The following is a 23,137-nucleotide window of genomic DNA, read 5'->3' on the forward strand; positions in this document are numbered from 1 at the left end:
AGCTCTGTGTACATAACAGAGATGTGGACATCGTAACAAATTAAAATGTCCGTAGGTGGAAGGAATATTTTGCTTGATGAGAGAAGAGAAAAAAAGAGACAATATATTTTCTTCAGAGTATTACACACACGCACACACAATTTCTCGATCCCACTCGGTTTGTACGCTTGTTAGTTCCACTTGAAATGGCAAATGACAAACAATCAGAGGCAGTGAAGCAGTGTCTTACCAGCTCACAGAACCAGCCAAAACAAAACAAACAAGGCAATTACTGCAATTCACACTACACCAGTTCTCCATGTTAAACACACACACGCACACACAGATAAACACAAAGGCCTTTGCAATTATAAACATTATTCTCATCTCTTGCAATCTATTTTTGACATGAAAAATAACACTACACATATACATAAGCTCGAGCAGCGGGGATGTACACGGTATATTAAAACGACTAAATCCACTGAATAAAATATTTTCTCATCTCCAAGGTTATGAAGAGAAGGTGGAGAAAATCTCCAAACTGATTTTTTATACATCACTGGCTTTGCAGGGCTTAGATAACCTGAGGCCAAAAGAGGAAGTTGGCAGATGTGTTTAGTTTACGGCCTGTTTGAATGTCTCCCTCACAGATATAGAACAACTTTATGCCTCTGTGCTACACAAATACACACAAAATATAAAGCCGTGCCCACTAAGTTGTTTTAGCACTCTTGCTTTAGTTCATGTAATTAATTCATATTATTAATTGCCAACGACTAGACCTACTCACATCATTTGTCAGCAGGAAGCATTCGGCAATGTTTGAAGCCATTTGTTAATGTTTACATGTTTAATACAAGTTTTTGTTTGTTTGTTTATGTGTATCTCTCTCACACACACACACTGGTTTTATTTTGACTGGCAGTAAATTATAGGCCTACAAATGGATAAAATAGCATGACATGAACCGTGTAACAAATAAACAGTTGGCAAGAGAGAACTAGACAAGTTCAAAGTTTTATCTGTCATATATGAGTCATTCTTTTAACACAATCGATCATTTGAATTAGTGTAGTAAACACAAAAATTTGCTGTTAAATATTTATTGCCATTTCGGTATGTATGTGTATATGTGTGTGTGTGTGTGTGTGTGTGTGTGTGTGTGTGTGTGTGTGTGTGTGTGTGTGTGTGTGTGTGTACGTATTAGATATAAAATTCTATTTAATATAATTAAAAAAATTATAATAATAACCCACCAGAACATTACCAATATCAAATATGGACTGATTTTCTCACTCCATAATAATAATGTATTTTTCAGTCCAGTGCCGAAGACAAATTTAAACAGAAAATGAAAACAATTGAACTGAAAAACTAATTTTAATTCAAACAGAATCATTTATGTGTCCACAAATTCTAATTCATTCCCCACCACATCAATACTGTAGCAATAATGAGGAAAAGACAAAACTTCAGCGATGTTTAATTAATACATACATATATATATGTATATATATATATATATATATATATATATATATATATATTATTTTTTTTTTTTTTTTTTTTTTTTTTTGCCTGGCAGGTAAAGCATAACATATCCACCTTGTCAAATAAAATAAGCAGTAAATCTTTTTATTTAGTTATTGTAGCTATTATAGAAAAGTTATGTTGCATCTTAAAGCTAATGAGATAACCTCATAACCCAAACATTTTGCTTTAAAACATTTAATCCTGTCACGTTCAGAATAACCCAACATATTTTTTTATTATTAACTTGTTAACACTGAAAGACATTCTTTGACTGGTAGAAGTTTTATAATTAGAAAAATTTATTTGGAAAAGAAGTTTCATAGAATGATTCGTATTCCTCTGGTATAGTAGTAAAGGAAAGGAAAGGGCATGACGTGTGGTGTCCTTTACTTGGAATTTATGCTCTGCATTTAACCCATGCATTTAAGTGCACACACACACACAGCAGTGAGTAATGAACAAACACACACCCAGAGCAGTGGGCAGCCAATGCTGCGGCACCCAGGGAGCAGTTGGGGGTTTGGTGCCTTGCTCAAGGGTCTCACCTCAGTCATGGTATTGAGGGTGAAGAGAGCACTGGATATTCACTCCCCCCACCTACAATCCCTGCTGGACCTGTGACTCAAACCCACAACCTTCGGGTTACAAGTTTTAGTTTCTAACCATTAGGTCATGACTGCCATTGTTTTGTTAATGATCTAGGGCCAAATATGCAAAAACACAGTGATTTATGAAAACAGATCAAATAAATGTGTGTAAATGTTTGTTAGTTATGCATGAAGTTATTGATATGTGTGGTTGTGGGCCCTTGATTAAGGATCTGGATTGCTTGAGGGAAAGTAGCTCATCCTGACCCCTGCTGGCCCTACAGCTGCGGGAGAGCTTTATCTGACCACAGCAGTGTGATGAAATTCTTAGTGATTTTTCTTGCCATATAATCTTGCTTAGATGCGGAGATGTCCTACAAGCAGGCCAGAACAATGGAAGCCTGTTTTATTCATCTGTTAGGGAAAAATCACAAGTTTGATAACTTAAAGAATTAATTGCAGACCTCTCCTTAACAACATGCATAGATGTACTTTCATGTACATTTCTTGCATATCATGTGACCATTAACCAACATCAAGAAACTGTGAACTAGTGTTTTTTTTGTATAATTTGGATACTATTATAGTGTTTATTAATATTTTGAATTAGTTTTTATTTTTATACTTTAATTTAGCTAAAGTTTTAGTAATTTGTTGTGTGTTTTTACCATTTGTATTAGTTACAGTTTTTTAATGTCTATATAGTTTAATTTTTTTATTAAATTTTTTGCCTTAAGTTGTATTTCAGTTAACATTTATGGTTTTAGTAATATTAACTATAATTATACTGTGAACGTGAATGTGGTGATAAATTATTGAAATATTTACTTAAATTCTTCAAGTAAATATTTTACGGGGCTCATCTTAAGAAAACATTTGGAAACTCTATATGAGTGAATGTAGAAATTAACATTAACTAAGATTAATAAATGCTTTAGCATTAATTTCAACAAATGGAACCTTATTGTAAAGTGTTCCACTATCAGGGCCTTGTTCTTGCTGACGTTCACCTCTACTTCCTGTAGACAGGCTTTTTCTTGGCTGTCAGCATCAAACCCATCACAACAGAGCGAGAGAGCGAGATGGCAGAGAAAAGGAGGAGGGTGGGGTGGAGGAAGAACAAACATGTCCCTTTGAGATAGACTCTAGTACTAATATTGACCAGCACGCTTCAGAAAACACAGACGCACGACTCCGCTACAGTAATGAAAGTCCTACAAAGGACCATCGACACGTTTTATCAGCAACCTGAATTAGCAGCGTCTGTTCACCTTGATTGCTAGTGTTCATATGTTTCACTTACACACACACACACACACACTCACCACTGCACATGCAATCAGCCAGCAAATAAGAGCATGTGGCAAAAAAAAAAAAAACATTTCATGTGCTCAGCAGGTACCAACTATTAAAGCACACACAAATACACATGAAAACACATACACGCATCACAAAGCTTAAACTGGTGAGCTCATAAATTAGAAATGTCATTTCAGACTTCATCAGAGGCTCCAGTCTGTCCATGCAATATTTTTCTGCCTAATAGATTTGAGGTATCATATCTGTAGCACAAACTTAAAAGTGATACTCCAACCAAAAATGAATATTCTGACATCATTTATGTCACCCTCATGTGGTTCCAAACCTCTACAAGTTTATTTCTATAAAAGAAGATGTTTTGTAGAATGTCAGTAATCAAACAGTTTCCCTTTGACTTTACTTTGATGGCTACACTGTCAGAAAAAAGGTACAAAAGTTGTCACTGGGCTGGTATCTTAAACTTTTGGACCTTTTATATCAACATAGCACCTAAAGTGCATACCAGTGACAGATTTTGTAGGCTACATTTTTTCCTATAGGGTACAAAATACAATGGAAGTCAATGAGAATTGAAACTGTTTCTTTACCAACACTCTTCAAAATATTTTCTTCCATGTTCCACAGAAAAAAGAAAACCATGAGTGTGCGTAGCCTAAACGATCACAGAACTTTCATTTTTCGGGTGAACATCCCTTGAATGAGTTACACATTAAGGTTTAATGCTTCTTATGTTTGATGAAACTCCTAACCTTAGGTATGAGCTATAATAATTATGACAATTGCCTTAGCATACACCTTTTAAGTACGCACGCGGTAGTTTGTGATGATAGAATCAGGTTTTAGCGGGGCTGGAGGGAGGAACGCACAGAAACGTGAGTCACGTTTTTCCCAGGTTAAAACATCAGGGAGCCTCTAAGCTGTGAGCAAGCTGTTCCTCTCTCTGAAACAGTTACTGTTTACTATTTATTGTGGCGCTGATAGGCTTTTAAGAAATGATAGCTCTTCCTGCACTTAAGATGGAAGCTGCTTTATTACCTCCTGAATGAATAAATGAATGAATAAATAGCTAGTCGAAACAACAAATTAAGAAAGTGATGTTAAGGTATAACATCAACATTAATCTGTTGAGATATGACATCTGAGTTTACACAAATATCTTTTTGCGAAATAGATATGCTAGTTGAAAAGTAAACTGCATGGACCGATATCAGGCAAGCCGATATTCACACGTGTTGAGATTATCAACTAATGACCATTACCGCACTCTAGTGTCAGTTCAGATTAACCAACTCTGTCAATAAATAATAGACTTTTTGTTATCAATGTTTGTAGTAAATTATGAGCTAGAATAGGTTTTTTTTTTTACAATATACATACATATATATATATATATATATATATATAGATATATATATATATATATATATATATATATATATATATATATATATATATATATATATGACATGATATAGACCAACACGTGACACTTTGACGTGACAATCATGTGACACTTGAAAATTCAGCTTTGATATCACAAGCATAAATTACATTTTAAAATCTATTAAAACAGAAAATAGTTATTTAAAACTGCAATAATATATATAATATTTCACAATATTACACAATATTACTTTTTTACTGTATAAACTATATAGATTATAGATATATAATCTATATCTATATCTATATATAGATATATGTTTTTATTAAATAAATGCAGCCACACACACACGTTTGTTTCTGTGAATTGTGGGGATTTTCCATTGACTTCTATTACTTTTATACTGACCAAACAATATTTTCTATCCCCTAACCCAACCCTAACCCTAAACCTACCCCTTATAGAAAACCTGTTTGCATCGTTACACTTGCAGATAAACATCATTTACTATTTTTAATAATGTTTTTATTTATTATTTATTAAAATTTCAGGTTTTACTATCCTTGTGGGGACATTTGGTCCCCACAATGTACCATAAACAAGTACACACATTTATTTAATTTGTAGAAAAAACAAACAAACAAACAAAAAAGGTGTACATTGGCACAATTATTCATAATTGTCTAGAAAACTAATTTCACAGCAGAAACATAGAACCCTATATCAGATCAAACACTCTTCCTAAATGTCAAAAGAAGATTAAAGTAAAGTTCACTAAGACGCCCTGAAAGTTAGTGTGAGTGTGTTTACAGGATGAGTGACAGGACTGAGGATATGAGTTTTGACATTGGACAGATTGCGTGTCCCTCGGTGAGCCCCGGGGTGGCAGAGGGGCTGGGATCAGCCTCTTCATGAGGCGGGGCGGCTGGGGTATGAGAGCGCGTGTGTGTGCATTTCAGGACAGGCTCACAGATGTGCGTGACGACCCCACGGCAAAGGAACTGCTGTCGCTACGCAGCACACATTGCATAGCAACCGGATAACATCAGTGAGATAGGCCCAATTTAATGTTTGGATGTAAAAGGTTATAAATTAATTAGCCAAAGGCAGAGACAAGGCTCTGGATAAACAAGAAAAATAGTAATATCCAAATACAACTTAATTATAAAACTCCCTATGTATATGGTTCTTTTTATCACCTTCAAACCTGGTGCTGAATAAAACCATCAATCCACAGGTGACCTAACTAGCAGGTCACAATTTCTGCACGTCCAATTTGTGAAAATGAATTGCACAATTGTCTCTAAATCAAATGAAGTGTTAAATAATATTATCATTGTGACTGCAGTCAATGTGACAGTGTGAGGCTGCTTTATGACCTTCGCTACATTAGGAGGTGTTGATGTGTTTATTTCCATGCAAACAAACTGTAATTGCACTACAGTAAAAAGACGAATCGCACATCTCACAGCCCGGAAAATGGAAAGATGCAAGGGATGAAAGGTGCAGAAGGGAACAAGAACAACATATGCCAGTTGTCTATTCTGTCTGTTTCTCTTTTCAGAGAATTAAAAGGCTGTGAGGCAACGGAGGGATTTTCTCCTGCTAAAAAGTCAGAGCTGGAGGCCACACTGAGAACTAAGCCAGGTTCTGCCTTTCATCTGGCACAGCAGCATTTTACACTGACAAACTGTGTACCTGCTCTCATGCATTTGCTAAGCTGGTGTTAATTCAAAAGTCAAAATACTGTCTTTGATCATATTCATTTGTGCTCCAGACCTACATTTTATTGTAACTTGGCCAGAGCTGTATGACACACTAAACTCTTTAATTAATCTGCCAACATCTTGAAAAAAAAAAAATCTCAGATGCTGTTTATCTGAATTAGGCCTATGCATGATCAAACACAAGGTGTCATGGTTGCATACATTTTTGTTAAAAACATCATGATGAGTCTGAAGATGTACATAATAAATACTGCATGTTTTAACAAGCATGGCCTTTGAAGCAGAGTTGCAAACAGAGTTATCTTGAGATTATTTATTCACACATGACAGCTTAAAATGAAGTGTGAAACAAGTATGATAGGAATGGAACTCTTGCATGCACACTGATCAGTGTTCAGTGTTGCATACGATATGTTAAAAAATGTGATGATGCTTGTTTCAAATGTGTTATTATACTGTTATATGAACTCATCAACTTGTACGTTAACATAAGCAAAAACAACAAAAAAGTGAATTAGCTCATGAATAAATAAACAGTTATATTGCATTTTAATCCAAATTTTTGTAATAATAATGTATGTAATATATAATATAATATAATATAAAATAATAATGTATGTAATATATAATATAATATAATACATAAATCTACCACATCTCAAAGTAACACAAATATTGAGATTTATTCACAATTGACATCTGAATAGAAACTCTTGCATGCTGTGCAGTGTACACTTGCCTACTATGTTTAGCTGTTCCAAATCATCATGTATGTTTATTTCAGTGAGTGGCATCCATTTACCATATGCAATTTTTTTTATTATTATTATTTCATGAAAAAATATAGTTATATTGCATTTTAATCAAATTTTCTGTTTAAAAAAAATACACATTATTTAAAAAAATTATAATAATAATAAAAACTATAAACAGCAAGACAAAGATAAATACTAAGTTATGAAAACAAACTAACTGAATGTCCAAGAACAAACCGCAAATCTTGAAAAACATGTTTTCTCAATCCAGTTTTTATCAAATAAAGTAAGAAAAAATAAAGCAAGAAATATAACACTTTGAAAACAAATACATCAAATGTCCAAGAAAAACAAAACACAAATCTTTAAAAAGCGTCCACTGTGTCACTTGACAGTTTTATGGCGCAGGGGTCATGACCTGTGAAAACTCAGCCCAGCACGACACCTAATATTACAATACTTTTCATCGGAATAAAAACACAGTAAGGTCTCCATATGTCCTGCTGTTTTGCACACATAATAACCAAACGGGGAAAAAATGTATTTGCATATTGTATATGACTCTCGAAAGAAGAAATGAAACATGTTTTAGACAGTAACAATGTTGCCGAGGCTGATGAATGACGTTCGCGCTAATGCAAAGCTGCCACCTGCTGGTGAAGAGCGGAACGTCTCTAATTACTGTTCCCCTAATTAAACCAGTTTTTAAAAAAGTTACATAACAGATTCATTCATGCAGACATGAACAATTATAAATTTAACAGCTGTCTATAAAATCTTAATTGTGTAAGTATCAGCACAATCTCTGCTTAGGACTGAAATTTGAGCGCGCTGCGCAGAATCCGCCCCCTTTCCTTAAGCGTGTCCAATAGAGTCTCCAGAGCCTTGAGCTTTATTTTAATGACCTTTGCTTGACTTTTCCACCAATTTACAGGTGTGCCATCACAGGTGGACAGCGACATGGAGGGACAGCAGCTACAGCAGGTGAGCGAGTTTATTTACACTTAATATTTATAAACGGCACACTTGTTTTACCAAAACTTTGCGCAGTAAGAATTTTACGCAACATGAGTTTATTCATGTGTCATCACAGTTTGGCGTTGGAAAGCCCTTCAGCTCATCGATATAACACGGCAAGCGTTACACCACCTCTCTGATTTGATTTCTGGCAGGTTTTGAACCCGCACAGACTGAAGTCACTACAAGAATGGATGCAGAAAAGCTCAATCACTACAAAACACAACAATCAGAAGAAAAAATATGGTCCTCCTCCTCCTAATAACTAAAAAAAAACAAAAAAAATCATCATCCTATAATAAAAAAAAAAAAAACATCATTCTAAGCTCTATAATTTGTCTCATAGCATGAGACTGTGGTGTGGATGAAGACAGAGCTGTAGCACATGGCCTGTTATTTTCCTTCATAACGTTCAGCAGAGCAGGAACAAACCGTTTATCTTCATCATCTTGGGTTTAAAACATCTTGTCATGTAGAATTGATACGAAAGTTTGAACCACGCCTCTTTTGTGCTTTGTCTTATCTTTCATTAAAACATGGACACCTGGAGCTCAATTAGGCTGTAAGTCCTCATTGCTGCTCAATTAGTGCTGAATGAATGGCTTTAATTATTGCATGATGGAAATGATCAGTCCAAGATCCTTTTTAAAGTAACATTTTGTAGATGTGGGAACTCAAATTCTAATGTGTTGATCACTTTAGATGTAAAAACTTGTTTGAATCAGACACCAACAGTGTTTTCTGCATAAGTAATGTCTGTTTTAATTGTCACACTTTTAACTTAAGGATTATTATCCCTACTGAGTTCATTTTAAAAGTAATACATACACATCATTTAACTTAATCAATATTTAGTTCATCTCTCAAAAGCATGCATTTATGTCAGTGAACATATCAGTGCCATCAGAATGAAAAGTCCTTGTGTCATTGTTCACAAACAAGATAGTCAAAATGCTTAGTCATGTTGTCAGTATAACTGCATTTTGTTAGTATTACCTGATGTAAAGTATGGAAACATTTTGGATGACAGTTACTGTATTGAATAGTATGCCATATGCTTATGTATGCCATATATCCATTTCAAAAGTACAAATTTACACATTACTGTATGTGGGATATTGATTGAAAGAGACTGGATAGAATTCCCAGTTACACTTTTACTAGTGCTCTGACCAAAAAAAAAAAGAAATATGGGCACAAAGATGAAAATTAAAAATAAGTCCATTGTCAGAATTTGTAACTCTTGTGTTGTCCTCTGTCTATACAGTATATGCTTTCCAACTGAAGATTCATGAGATGAACCTTTGAGCTATTTCAGAGAAATGGTTTATCATTGGTTGATCTACATTCTCTTCATTAGTCAAGATTCACTTGTACAATTCATGCCAAACTTACAAAAAGTCTAATAATAATCTGTTAAAAAAAAATGTGTTTGATAGTTTGACAACTAGATGAACCATTTTGCATTTAATGACTTATACGATTAACTAAAGACTAGATGTTTTGAGGGGTTTATACTATTGCATAGAAAAATATATATAATATTTTAAACAACATGATATTAGCAACTGATGATGTAGGAAACCGCAGATAAATGTGCATAGTCAATTGCATGAATGTACAAAAGCAATCGCAACTTGTTCAAAAGAATGAGAAACTGGTTTCATGATGTGTAGAAATGACTAGATGATGTGGAGCTTGTACAAGTAGTTTTGAGAATTTCATTTCTGATTTGAGAAATGCACCAAAGTGACTGAGAAAAACCGTAATCATGAAATTTTTCTGAAATGTAATCCCAGTCACTTTTTTGTTTTGTTGAAAACATAAATGATCACTCTCTTTTACTTTCTTCTCTTACTCCAGGCTGGCGAGGTCCTGTTCCCGGCCCGGGCTGTGAGGTTTTCATCAGTCAGATCCCACGTGACGTCTACGAGGACCGCCTGATCCCTCTTTTCCAGAGCATTGGCACTATTTACGAGTTTCGTCTCATGATGAACTTCAGCGGGCAGAACCGAGGCTTCGCCTACGCAAAGTACGGCGACCCCCTCACTGCCTCCACCGCCGTCATGACCCTGCATCACTACCGTCTGCCGGAGGGGGGCTGCCTGACGGTGCGCAAGAGCACAGAGAAGCGGCAGCTGCGTCTGGGGGATCTTCCGACTAGCATAAAGCAGGTGGAGTTGCTGACGGTGCTGCGAATGATGTCCGACGGGGTGGAGGAGGTCCTGCTGAAGATGGCCGGGCCCAAAGGGAGAGAGGTTGTGGCTCTAGTGAACTACTCCTCCCACTACGCCGCATCCATGGCCAAGAAAGTGCTTGTGCAAGGTACGCCAGGGCATGGAAATATTTGGATTATTAACTGAATGGCTATTATTTTAAAAAGAAAGTAGTATGCAGTATGTGAATTTGTAGCACAGTATATTTTATATACTGTGTAGAATGCATTAAGCAGTACATCAAGGTTTCTTAATTTTATTAATATACTCATGTTTGGATTTTTAATTAATACTTTTACTCAGCAAAGATGCATTTGATTGACAATGTCTGTTTTAAAGGGGTCTAGTTATGCTTTTTCACTTTTTGAATTTTAGTCAGTATGTAGTGTTACAAAGATCTACAGTTACAAATCTCAAAATCCACAACAATAGGAGATATTTCATTTTTAAAAATCCCTTTTCAAGAACTACAACGAATGGCTCGTTTGGCGTTGTCCAACAACAATAACATTACCACCATAGATATGTGTATATATTTCTATGGTTACCACTCTAATATGTCTTGTGTTATCCGTGCATGCAAAGGTTCTGTGTGATCCTCTTGGTAAATATTCTCAGGGTCTGAATCCAGCTCAAATTGATATTATAGAAGCCATCCTTAACTAAACCAGAGCGAATGAAACTTGCTGCTTTGGCAAGGGGTGGGGCAGTACTTAAACACCATCTAAACTGTTCGCCTATCACAACGCACTGGGACAGCTAACCAATCACATTTCGATTTTTGGAAGGTGGGCCTTCATCAAACCCGGAACTGTTTGTGCCAGGCTGGGGAGAAGGGTATTATAATAATGTAAATTGTGAAAAATGATGCGTTTTTCAAACCACCAAGCATGAGAACATGTTCTAATAAACCCCCAAAACAAAATCAAGGCTTTGTAAAAGAGCATAATGGGACCCCTTTAATAAATGCTGTTCTCTCAAACTTTCTATTTATCAAAGAATCCTTTTCAAAAAGTATCATGTTTTCCACCAAAATATTGAACGGCAGCGTATATGGTATGAAATTCATAAATATTCAACATTTAGAAGCAGTTAGAAATAGGAAAAAATCCTTAATTGTTTGTAATATTTATTTTCCTGTATTTGAAGATAGGATGATGATGATGTCATAGATATTTAATTATAAAAAAAAATGTAATTCATTTTTTAGGCCAGTAAATGAGGTTGGAAAAATATGATAAGGATGGGTGCATCTTACAAAAAACAAAAAAAAAATTCTAAAATAAAATAAAAAAAAAAATAAATTTTGTGTTTTTTTTTTTTTTTTTTTTTTTTTTTTACTGGAGTAAGAGAAAGTATTGTAACATTCAACAAATTATGCTGAAGTATTTATCTTTTAAGTATTTATTTTTCTATGTCTTTTCAGCTTTTAAGAAGCAGTACGGCATTTCTATTACTGTGAAATGGACGTCCTTCTCCAAGTCAAAGCATGTATCCGAGACCGAACAAGATGGCACCTTTACCCCACCTGGTCTGAGTCCCCTCCCCAAACCCTCCATCACCCCTCCCCACCTGCACCCTCAGCCCTCCCTCCATGATGTCCCAGCCCACCCCTCTCTCCAGTCCTTGTTCCGGGCTGTGGGGGGTCTGGCCGGCCCGCCGAGAGATGAGATGAAGCCTCGAGGCCCCGTGAACTGTGACGCCGTGACTCTGCTGCAGTGGATGTGCGAGGTAAACAAACTCGGCGCTCCGAAGTATGAAGTCCGTTTCCATCACGCCAGCTCCGACGGCTTCCTCTGCTTCAGCTACGAAGTCCTGATCCCATGCTTTCTTATTCCCCTGTATGGGGTTATCCAGATCCTCCCAGGCCCCAGCGCTCAGGCCACGAAGGAGGAGGTTTACAGAGCCGTCGCCGAGCTGGTGATCCAAACCATCTGTAAGGTCTCAAATCTGCGACCTTTCTAAAATTTGAGCTATAAATGGAATGTAACGTTATCAGTTTTATGTTCAGTATTACGGTTTGAAGGCATGTACTGTTCCCGTGTCAGATGAGTGAGTGGAAATTAATGATTAAACAAGTATTTAGTTTAATGTTAAAGAAAAAAAAAAGCCAATCTGGGCATCTGTGGATTTCTTTTCATTTTACAAGCTCTTGAATTCTGTGGTATGAAAGAGGTTTGAAGTATTATGTTCTCGTTGGTATAATGTTTTATGGTATTTTAACAATGTAATATTAATCATTTGTTATTTTAGTCAGCCTCATCACATCTGGATGATTGCATGTTTTCACAACTTCTTATTTTGAGTGTTTTTTCACCGTATTTGATTTTTCACGATTTGTTTTGCGTGTTCGTCACGTTGGTTGACTTTGCATGGTGTGCTCTCGTTTCCTTGTTTGATGGGTTGCACTGACTATAAATGACTTTTGTACAGTAAATAAGTTGTTCAAGAAAATTCTTGTGTAGGCTATTGCTCAAGTCCCTGATTATGACTTGGATATATTGCTATTGTTCATACTTGGGGTAAGAAGTCAAAACTTTCATGCAGAAAATGGCTACTTATATGAAGACAGGTCTTTCAAAAATGTTGTGATTTAATATAATGACTATGAAATAATCAATTCTTAATTTTATAATATTATCAATATGAAAAATATTAATCTACATTAAATGTAAAATTGTAAAACTATACAAATATTTTGTAAAATAGCAAAATAACATTAAAATTTAAAACCACAAAATCAAAAATTACAAAAATACAATAAAATTACTAATAAAATTATTTAAAAGCAGAAAAATTAAGACAGTAACTTGTCAAATAAATATTACTACCATAATTAAAAAAATAGATTTTTTTTTTCACCAATTATAATTAAATGAAATGATTATATTTGCAATACTAATATTTATAGCTGTCTTAAAGTTACATAGAACATAGGCCTAAATACAATGTAGCATCTTGCATGTGGCATTAAAACAAATATGACTAACACAAAGATAAGACAAACAAAATATCTTCGTTACTCATTTATTGATAGATTGGACATAATCCAAGCACATTTTAAAAGAGCAGGCAATGAGCTGAATAGGTTTTCTCCTTAATGTCAATGTTTGATTACTGACACATTTGTAATTAGCGTTTGGTAAATGGGTCCACTGTCCTCCTCCGTCTATATGGTGACTGTTTTTAAGACTACAAGGTCCTTTTTTTGATCTCATCCACCAGATCTGCTCTGGGCACATCAACCTACAGGAAACCAGACAACATATTTGTTAAAAATTCCCAAAAATTGAGGTATAAATATGTAAAAATAACTATTTATTTTCCTGAAGATAAATAAACATGCAATGCAATATTGTGTGACAAATGTAGCCTGTTCGAAATGTTTAGTTTGAAATAATGCATAAAATTTTTTATAATCAGTTAGTCAAAATGTTTTGTTAAAATGCATGACAAATTGTAAACAATCTGCGAGGCTATCAAACGCACTTCTTCTCGGCTGGCCACATTGCGCAGTTTGACGACTCCGTCTTTGAGCTCTTGTTCTCCTAAAATGGCCACCAGTGGAATCCCAGTTTCCTCACAGTGCTGCAACTGGCTCAACAGCTTCGGGTTTTTCTTATATAAAACTTCAGCCTGTAGCACATAATGCATAGCTCAGAGTCAGAGATCCACAATACAACTCCACATTCATTTTGGTTTTCTTGAAATGACATTCAAGCGTATACTGACCTTGATTCCGGCGTTCCAAAGCTCGCTGGTCAGTTTGAGTCGCTCTTCTAGAAGGTTCTTCTGCGCTGAGGCCACCAGCACTTGAGTTTCAGTGGTGCGCACCTTCTCTGAAGATGTCTGGAGGAGATGAGAACATTCCACATTTTTATTGAAATACTTTTCATATTAAACACAATGGCACTATTCTTGTTCTTAGTGTAATAAAAATAATTATAGAACTAAAATAAATATTTAAAAATAAACCATTAATCTTCACAGATCATAAATACCTTCCATAATAAAAACCAGTGGCCCCATTCCAAAAATTAACTCAAAGGAAATAATTAAAAAATGCATCTAGTAATTAAAACAATTTTAACCATAATAATAAATTATAAATATTGTTTTAAAAGTTTTTAAATTTAAGATTTCAAATACCTTTGATCATAAAAACAGTGGCACCGTTCTAAAAAATGTACTCAATAACGTGAATAAAAAATGTAATAGTATTAAATAAATATTAAAAAAATCTTCCCAAATGTTTAAAAAGAATTAATAAATATTTGAACTGAACTCTTAATATTCCCATATGAATATCTTTCATTAAAGTTAAAATTTAGGCATCGTCCTAAAAATATCCTTAAATAATAATAATAATAATTAAAAAAACAAAAACATGTTAATAAAGTTCTGAATTTAAAAAAAAAAAAACATTAAATAATTGCATATTTAATATTCCCAGTTTGAAATTTAAATACCATTCATATTAAAAAAAACAGTGGCTCCATTCTAAAAATAGATTTAATCAAAAAAATGTGAATTTTAAATAACATTAAAGAATTAAAATAAATATTAAAAATAAACCATTGATCTTTAAAAAGCATTAAATATTTAAAACTAAACATTAATATTCCCAGTTTTTTGTTGCAAATGCCATTTCATATTATATTACTCTTAAAAAAACAAGCTTCCAAAACAGACATTTACATTTATGCATTTTGCAGATGCTTTTATCCAAAGTGACTTACAGTGCATTCAGGCTATACATTTTTATTATTTTTTTTAATCAGTGTGTGTGTTCCCTTGGAATTGAACCCACAACCTTTTGCGCTGCTAATGCAATGCTCTACCACTGAGCCACAGGAACATTAAAAAAAGACTCACCTCGGCCTTCTGCTCCATGATGGAAAAGATCCTTTCAATCCCAATGCTGACACCAACACAGGGCACTTTCCTGCCCTTGGGGTCAAACATGCCCACCAGCCCATCGTATCGCCCTCCACCAGCCACGCTACCAACACTCACGCCAGCCTCATCCGCCCCGTTCTGCTCTGCGGGCGTGGACACCGACGCTGGGATGGTCTGGGAGAGAATGGCTTCATAAATCACACCAGTGTAGTAGTCCAGTCCTCGAGCCAGACTCAAATCAAACACCACCTAGAGAGAGAGAGAGAGAGATTTAAAAATTAATGAGGGCAAACGAAAAGAACAAGATCACAGAGGCAGAGAGTGAATGGGTGTGAAAAAAAAATTACAACTACATTTACTGAAATTAAACACCCGTGTAATAAATTTTATACGGTGTGTTTTTTTTTAATGGATCATAAATAAACATAAGGAAGATGCATGTGGAGCATACAAAAAATTATCAGGTGTGATGTGATACAGCATCTTTTTCAAGTAAATTTTGGTTGGTTTTTTTATTCTAACGTGCAATAAATGAGTAAGAAAAGATAAATGCAATTATTTTAATTCTGATGGATAAATATTCAATCAGAAAAGACTGCAGAGTATAAGCATTTTCCCTCCACACCTTTTGCTCAACATGAAGGACAACAGGAAATAACTGAATTTTCTTTCAACACATTCTTTGACCTCTGACCTCACCTTATCTGTGACCTGGAAGAGCTCCAGGTAGCTGAAGAGCAGCTTCATATCTGTGAGCCCAGCGAAGGCCTGTTTGTTCTGGGACAGTTTGGGGTCCTGAAGCAGCCGCTCGGCCAGATCCTGTCCACCTGGAGGTCAAAGATATCAGCAGATGTCGGAAAAATACAAGAGGGAACACATCTGATCAGGTAAAAACCGGGAGTGTGACGAATGCTTACTCACCCTGCATGCTGACATACTCTCCGATCCGATCGGCCACATCCTCCGAAAGACCTTTCTCATTCACCATCTCCTTTTTTACATCCTCCCAGGCCATCTACAAACACAACGAGCACGTCAAACCTCAAACTAGGGCTGGGTTCAATCTGGTTTCAAGTTTGACCTCTCACCTTGTCCAGTTTGTCCACTGTGGAGCAGATTGTGCGGAACTTCTCGTCAGGAACACCGCACACAGCAAACATTCCGTCTAGAATGCGTCGGTCATTCACCTGAAACACCACAACAGTGAATATCCCATCTCAAGCTGATAAATGCACAACAAGAGGTTCTACAAAGACTGCTTCTGAAAGCTGACATGTTGCCTCACTGACTCTGCAGGCACAGTTTAGGACAGGCTCCTGAGGCAGCATAATAGCTTAACCATCTACAACAAAATACAGAGAGATCTGGATGATAATCAAGTGAATAATTAATGACTACAATACTAATTTCTCACTAGAAACGATATCAAAACTGTACAATTCTGGTCACACACTGCAACATTTAGATGCCATTTTTATTATTTTAAGATCAACTGTCACCGAATGGACTGCACAGGATAGTGGGATATCATAGGCAGCAAAGGATGCATCTACGCTGTCTTCAAAAATCAGTCAGATGAAAGCATCTCAGCAAAAAAGATGTGACAAGGTCATTGGATTATGAAGTGCCTTGTTGCCTCGCAGGAGCAGCATTTTTCAGCTTTCAGACACAGCCCATAATACTGCGAACCAGCAACCAACCTTGATACGAAAATCTCCAAGATCTAATTCGTTCAGGATCTCGTAGACAATTTTCAGACACTCTGCATCAGGGATCATGGCATCATACTGACCTGCAATATCGAAATCCTGCAGCCACAAAGATCAAGAATTATTTACATTCACATGAACTACAACTAGTAGTAGTATATTTTTATTTAATGCCATGTCAGGATCTTAGGCTATTTTCATGGCAAAAACAATTCAAGTATAACAAATACAACCAGCAAATAAAGATTTTTTTACATTAACATATACTACTCCAAGTAATAATAATAATAGTACCATCTAATTTATTGAGGGTTGAGGTACTCACACACTGGTAGAACTCCCTGTATCTGCCCCGGGTCATGGCTGGGTTGTCTCTGCGGTACACTTTAGCAATGTGGTAGCGCTTAATGTTGGTGATTTTATTCAATGCGAGATAGCGAGCAAATGGGACCTGAGGAGAAACAAGTCAAGGAGCCAACTGCTGACAGCACTGTTGAGATTGTTATGGTGAGATTGTACAGATGCAAATCAATCTGACTTTCCCCACCCACTGTGTGTCTGCAAAATATTCAATATTAGATCAATAAACGCACATCTGATGGATACAGTGAGGTCATATCTCAGAGACAGAAGTTCTCCTCCCTGGTCCTTCAGATCGTAGATGAGTTTGGAGTCTTCGCCGTACTTCCCCGTCAGTGTTTCCTACAGAAACACAAATAAACAAGGTCATTATGGTGAATGAATGCAATTGTGTGATGCACAAATTAATGTGTAATTGCTAAAGATACCTTCAGCTCAAAGACGGGGGTATCGATGGTCTCAGCACCATGGCGTTTAAAGCAGCTGATGATGATACTGAAAACCTTTTCTCTGATAGCCATTTGCTTGGGGTTATAGTCCCTGGTCCCCTACAGAGAAGAGACGAAAGATATAGCTCACTGCGAACAAACCTGTGTGTCTAAAATGTCAGTCGTTTATATACCTTGGCTGTCTTGAGAACAAACACATGTTTTCCCTCATCTCCTCCCAGCTGAGCTTTGAGCTGCAACAGTTTGGCCACTTCTTCATCAATCTGAAAAACAAACAGTACAAAGAGTTTTTACCTTCAGAACAATGAAAATGCAGAAAAAGCTTCTGGGTGCAACATGAAACTTGTCAAGAAAAATCTAGGCCATATCTTAGATTAATTTTTTTTATTTTATTTTCCCTTTGTGGATTTTTAAAAATTAAATATTTTTACCCCAATTCTCTTGTAATGTAAAATATCTCAATACATCATGCTGGTTATTATTTTGTCCAAATAAGATGACTTATTTCTGTCTGCATGAAGGAAATCATAATTATGGGTGGTGGCATGAAGGAAATCATAATTAGGGGTGGTGGAAAAACATGATTTCAAGTGACCTTATATTTTTCTTCTTCAATAAGTTCAGTATTGTTTTGGACTGGGAAACAGGATGTGATCAGACGACAGGCAGCATGTAAAACTAAAAGTCATAAGATAAGCAGTGACTGGACTGTGACTGAAATAAAAAGGTACCTGTGATGAAGTCATTCCAGAGGAGAAGCGCAGAAATGGCAGGTTCACAGCAGACCGACGGCCCATGAGTCCAGCACACAGCCGCATGGAGACCAGCCCCAGAGCGTTCATTATGTACAGTCCAAACACACACCAAAATCACAATACCATACAGTCCAAAAGCAGATGAACCATCGGATCCCAGAAACAGCGAGGATAATCCAGGTGTGCAGCGATGATGATGGTGGTGGTGGTATCCGCGTCAACAAGCAGGAAGAACAGGAGAAAAGTGGTGAGCAACCCTGTCACTACGGGCCCTTAAGAGAGGCATCACAGCAATGAGGAAGCAGAACATGAGAGGAGGCCGTCAAAATCAAGCAGCATCCCCAAACTGAGCTAGAAACACGCCACACCTCTTAGCTGAGCACATAACTGTTAATAGGGCCTTTTTAACACCCCATTAAATATTAATACCCCAAATATGACTTAACTTGCCTCTCTTTTACATAGACTTGTCATTGGTCTTTTTTCATATTTTAATTTTTCTATGTTTTAGATGTGTACTACAGACATACTGAAGTACAATAACGAGTCTCATTTTCAGAGAGAGAGCAAGGGCAAATCCTGGCAGCGGCAGGACGCACTTCCGGTGGCATCCCCAGATCTTTCTCGCCGTTTCTGCTGTTTGCTCAGTAAAAACTACACAGTGTATACCCTTATAACCTTACTGTTGTCACATTTCCCTGGTTAAACATCACATAAAAAAGGCTAAAAACAATTATATTTTGTATTTTTACACTGTGTAACATTCTGCTTATCAAAGAAAATAAATCTGATCAAGTTTTTACATTTCTTCCAAAATAATAAGGCAGTAACAATACAAACAATATATTTTATTTGTCAACTGATGTTCAGCTGTTCTTTTTAACTTCACCAGCAGGTGTCGCTGTTGGACAGTTACTATATAAAAACTAGTGACTTTTACACTTTTTAATGTCACATTTTGGTTATTTCTGTAATATCGATTACTTTCTCATCCAGTTTTTTTTTCTATAAAGAGACTCTGCCTCCCTTGCCTTGACTGATGGCAGAAGCCATACAACAAACAAACAAATTTATTCATCTTAAAATATAATCCTTGCTGCTTTGAGGTTATGTAAATTTAGGCAGGTTATTTTACATTCGTTTTATGCATGCAAATTAATAAAGTGATGAATGGAATTTGGGCAGTTCAATGAAGTATAGAATTTACATGAAGATGGGTAAATCTGGGATCACTGAGAAATGCAATGTTTTTTTATTACAATTTGTATAACTACAAATAAGTTGTGGCCTAGTGGTTAGAGAGTTTGACTCCTAACCCTAAGGTTGTGGGTTCGAGTCTCGGGCCGGCAATACCATGACTGAGATGACCTTGAGCAAGGCACCGAACCCCCAACTGCTCCCCGGGTGCTGCAGCATAAATGGCTGCCCACTGCTCCGGGTGTGTGTTCGCGGTGTGTGGGTGTGTTCACTGCTGTGTGTGTGCGCACTTGGATGGGTTAAATTCAGAGCACAAATTCTGAGTATGGGTCACCATACTTGGCTGTATGTCACGTCACTCACTTTCACTAAACAAAATTGATGCATATTACATACCAACAAGCATATGAGCACCAAATTAATTCCCTACACAAAGCTGCGTGGGCAGAAAGTTCTCCAGCAGAACTGTTTACTTTTGTATTTGGGAAAAAAAAAAAAAAAGATTATGAGGTGTTCTTTTTTTCCCCACATCAATCTACACTCCATACACCATAATGACAAAGCAAAAACAGAACAGAACAACTTCATAAATGTATTAAAAATAACAAAACTGAAATAAGTATATTGCATAAGTATTCATACCTTTAACTCTACTTAGCTGAAGCACCTTTACAGCCTCAAGTATTTTTGGGTATGATACAACAAGCTTTGCTCATAAGCATTTGCCAATTATCTGCCATCCTTCTCCTCATCTCTTCACCTCTCAAGCTCTGTCAGCTTGGATGGGGGCAGATGCACATTTTCAGGTTTCTCCAGAAATATATGATTAGGTTCAAGTCCAGGCTGTGACTGGGCCGCTCAAGGACATTCACAGAGTTGTCTATAACCCACTCTTGCTGTGTTCTTAGGGTCAGAAGGTGAACATTCTGTCCAGTCTGAGCTTCTGAATGCTCTGGACTGGGTTTTCATCAAGGATCTCTCAATATTTTGGTCCATTGAGGATTTCTTCTACTCTGATTTGTCCCTCAGTCCCTGCCGCTGAAAAACAGCCCCACAGCATGAGACTGTTACCTGCACACTTTACTTTTGGGATGGTACTCTGCAGATGATGAGCAGAGCGGGTTTCCTTCAAACATGATGCTTAGAATTGAGGTTCATCAGACCAGAAAATCTTGTTTCTCACAGTCTGAGGGTCCTTTAGGTGCTTTTTTGTTAATTCCAAGTGTGTTTTCATGTGTCTACACTGGAGAGAGGACTGAGTTTGGCCACAATGCCATAAAGACCAGATCGGGGGAGTGTTGGAAAGATGTTTGTCCTTCTGTAGATTTCTCCTGTCTCCGCATATGATCACAGAGCTTAACTAGAATGACAATCAGGTTCTTGGTCACCACTCAAACCAAAGCTCATCAATTGCTCAGTCTGGCCAGGAGGCCAGCTCTAGGAAGAGTCCTGGTTGTTTCCAACTTCTTCCATTAAGGGTAACAGAGAGTACATGCTTCTGTGACCCTTCAATGAAGCAGAATGTTTTTCTGAACTCTTCTCCAGATGTGTGGCTTGACGCAAACCTGTTTCTGAGCTCTGCAGGCAGTTTTTTGACCTCAGGGCTTGGTTTTTACTCTGATATCCATTTTCAGCTGTTAACCTTTTAATATCATTTAAAATCTGACTCAGACTGAATTGTGGGAACTTTGCATCATCATTTAAAACTTCACTCAAAGTGTTGTAACATCTACAAGCTCCTGAGCTAAATTGCAACTGTCCCAGATAACAGTATAATTACTTATGCAATGAAATCATTTAAGTTTTTTATTTTTTATAAATTGGCAAAGATGTTGAAAACCTGTTTTTTTGCTTTGCCATTATGGAGTATAGATTGATGAGGAAAATATATATAATATAGGCATATAATAAAAGTATTTTACAGGTATATAAAAACAAAAGGTAGCAACATAAAATGTGAAAAAAAAAAAAACGAAGGGGTATGAATACTTTTTATAGGCACTGTGTGTATATACAGTATTGGCTTGCGGCAGCTTGGCACTCCTTATGTGTTCTTTATGGGAAAATGCTTATGTAATTTATTGGGGTCATATTCTGATCACATCTACTTGCTGGTATATAATATGCATCATCAAATATTTTATTTAAAAATAAAAACAATGTAGTTTACAGCAGAAACGGTGACAAACTCTTGGCAGCTGATACATAATACTACTACTACTACTACTAAAGAAACAACTACTAGGGGGATGCCACTGCCTGTCTGGGGATGCCACCGGATTTTAGCGAGAAAACACCAGAAACAACAACAAAGACCATGCCAACTACAAGGAGGAACTACTAGGGGGATGCCACTGCCTGTCTGGGGATGCCACCGGAAGTGGCGCTGCGACCTGCCGCTGCCAGAGAGAGCGCCAGCCCCTGCAGCATTTTCAATCACTGATCACCGGATTTATCACCGAACACTCAACAGCGTCACGTTTTCATTCTAAATCTACAGCAGTCACTATAACTAAACTCATTTCATAATATCATGACAGATGTATTTATCCGTCCATATACAGTAAAGATGTTCACCATGACTGACCGATTGCATCAGCTGGCTAACAGTTAGCATCATGCCGTACGTCTAACACAGAATGACAATTACATATTGAAATACGACAATGCAATAAATTAAAACCAATAAAACAGATCATAACCTGTCACACAGACGAGACGTAAACATTTATGATGTCCCGTTTTCTTAGATAAAGATACAGCAGGCAGCCGCTGATCACACCATGTGTTCCGACATTGAGCTTTGAAACGCTTCAGCTCTCATACTAACCTGCTCTTTACTCGCTTTCTCTGATTTCAGTTTCCTGACGACCTCTCCTTGTGTTTTAATCGCCTCCTGTAGCTGTGCTTTATCGGCCATGGTGCTCCAGACAGCCGATCGTGATCCTGGGACGGAAATGCAGAAACTGCGATGCACTCGTTTCCGCTAGTGTCCGCTATTCTCCACCTGATTTTGTACACGCACAAAGTGCGTACCCCCACTCCCACATCTGACCTCATCTCCTTCTTTCTGACCACATTCATAGTTGCGGACCACCTTCATAGGTGCATACCGCCACCTACTGTAATTAATACAAACACAAAGTTCATACACTATATACCTATATACTCTCTCTCTCTCTCTCTCTCTCTTTTATATATATATATATATATATATATATATATATATATATATATATATATATAT

The 23,137-nt window shown here is 36.7% G+C and overlaps 2 protein-coding genes across 3 annotated transcripts; one reads left to right on the plus strand and one right to left on the minus strand.

The window, feature by feature from the left end:
* Positions 1-8,121: 8,121 nt before the first annotated feature.
* On the plus strand, positions 8,122-12,579 carry LOC109108346 (dead end protein 1-like). The gene is made up of 4 exons (XM_042738042.1): positions 8,122-8,272; positions 8,461-8,560; positions 10,163-10,630; positions 11,948-12,579. Exons 1-4 carry the CDS (start codon positions 8,249-8,251, stop codon positions 12,484-12,486), a joined length of 1,131 nt encoding a protein of 376 aa, XP_042593976.1. The 5' UTR covers positions 8,122-8,248; the 3' UTR covers positions 12,487-12,579.
* Positions 12,580-13,534: 955 nt separating this feature from the next.
* On the minus strand, positions 13,535-22,896 carry hars (histidyl-tRNA synthetase). Of its 2 annotated transcripts, XM_042738043.1 has the most exons (14): positions 22,721-22,866; positions 18,670-18,965; positions 18,112-18,201; positions 17,918-18,037; positions 17,736-17,831; positions 17,455-17,580; positions 17,121-17,228; positions 16,509-16,607; positions 16,342-16,435; positions 16,120-16,247; positions 15,397-15,669; positions 14,254-14,370; positions 14,011-14,157; positions 13,535-13,767 (listed from the first exon to the last, which is right to left on the minus strand). In XM_042738043.1, exons 2-14 carry the CDS (start codon positions 18,778-18,780, stop codon positions 13,714-13,716), a joined length of 1,563 nt encoding a protein of 520 aa, XP_042593977.1. In that variant the 5' UTR covers positions 18,781-18,965; positions 22,721-22,866; the 3' UTR covers positions 13,535-13,713. The 2 variants fall into 2 exon arrangements, with proteins under 2 accessions (XP_042593977.1, XP_042593978.1); XM_042738044.1 differs by lacking the exon at positions 18,670-18,965 and having other exon boundaries at positions 22,721-22,896.
* Between the last annotated feature and the right edge of the window lie 241 nt (positions 22,897-23,137).

The sequence above is a fragment of the Cyprinus carpio genome, chromosome B14 (genome assembly GCF_018340385.1).
Source record: "Cyprinus carpio isolate SPL01 chromosome B14, ASM1834038v1, whole genome shotgun sequence".
NCBI lineage: Eukaryota > Metazoa > Chordata > Actinopteri > Cypriniformes > Cyprinidae > Cyprinus > Cyprinus carpio.

What these genes read in the sequence shown, in the direction of transcription:
- LOC109108346 (XM_042738042.1), top strand. Translation starts at nt 8,249, where the DNA reads ATGGAGGGACAGCAGCTACAGCAG. An exon ending in GAAAAAATATGGTCCTCCTC is followed by an intron (nt 8,561 to 10,162) that starts CTCCTAATAACT and finishes TTTCTTCTCTTA; the next exon opens with CTCCAGGCTGGCGAGGTCCT. An exon ending in CAAGAAAGTGCTTGTGCAAG is followed by an intron (nt 10,631 to 11,947) that starts GTACGCCAGGGC and finishes ATGTCTTTTCAG; the next exon opens with CTTTTAAGAAGCAGTACGGC.
- hars (XM_042738043.1), bottom strand. Translation starts at nt 18,780, where the DNA reads ATGAACGCTCTGGGGCTGGTCTCCATGCGGCTGTGTGCTGGACTCATG. An exon ending in TTGGAGATTTTCGTATCAAG is followed by an intron (nt 16,608 to 17,120) that starts GTTGGTTGCTGG and finishes GTGGTGTTTCAG; the next exon opens with GTGAATGACCGACGCATTCT. An exon ending in CAGTGGACAAACTGGACAAG is followed by an intron (nt 16,436 to 16,508) that starts GTGAGAGGTCAA and finishes TTGTGTTTGTAG; the next exon opens with ATGGCCTGGGAGGATGTAAA.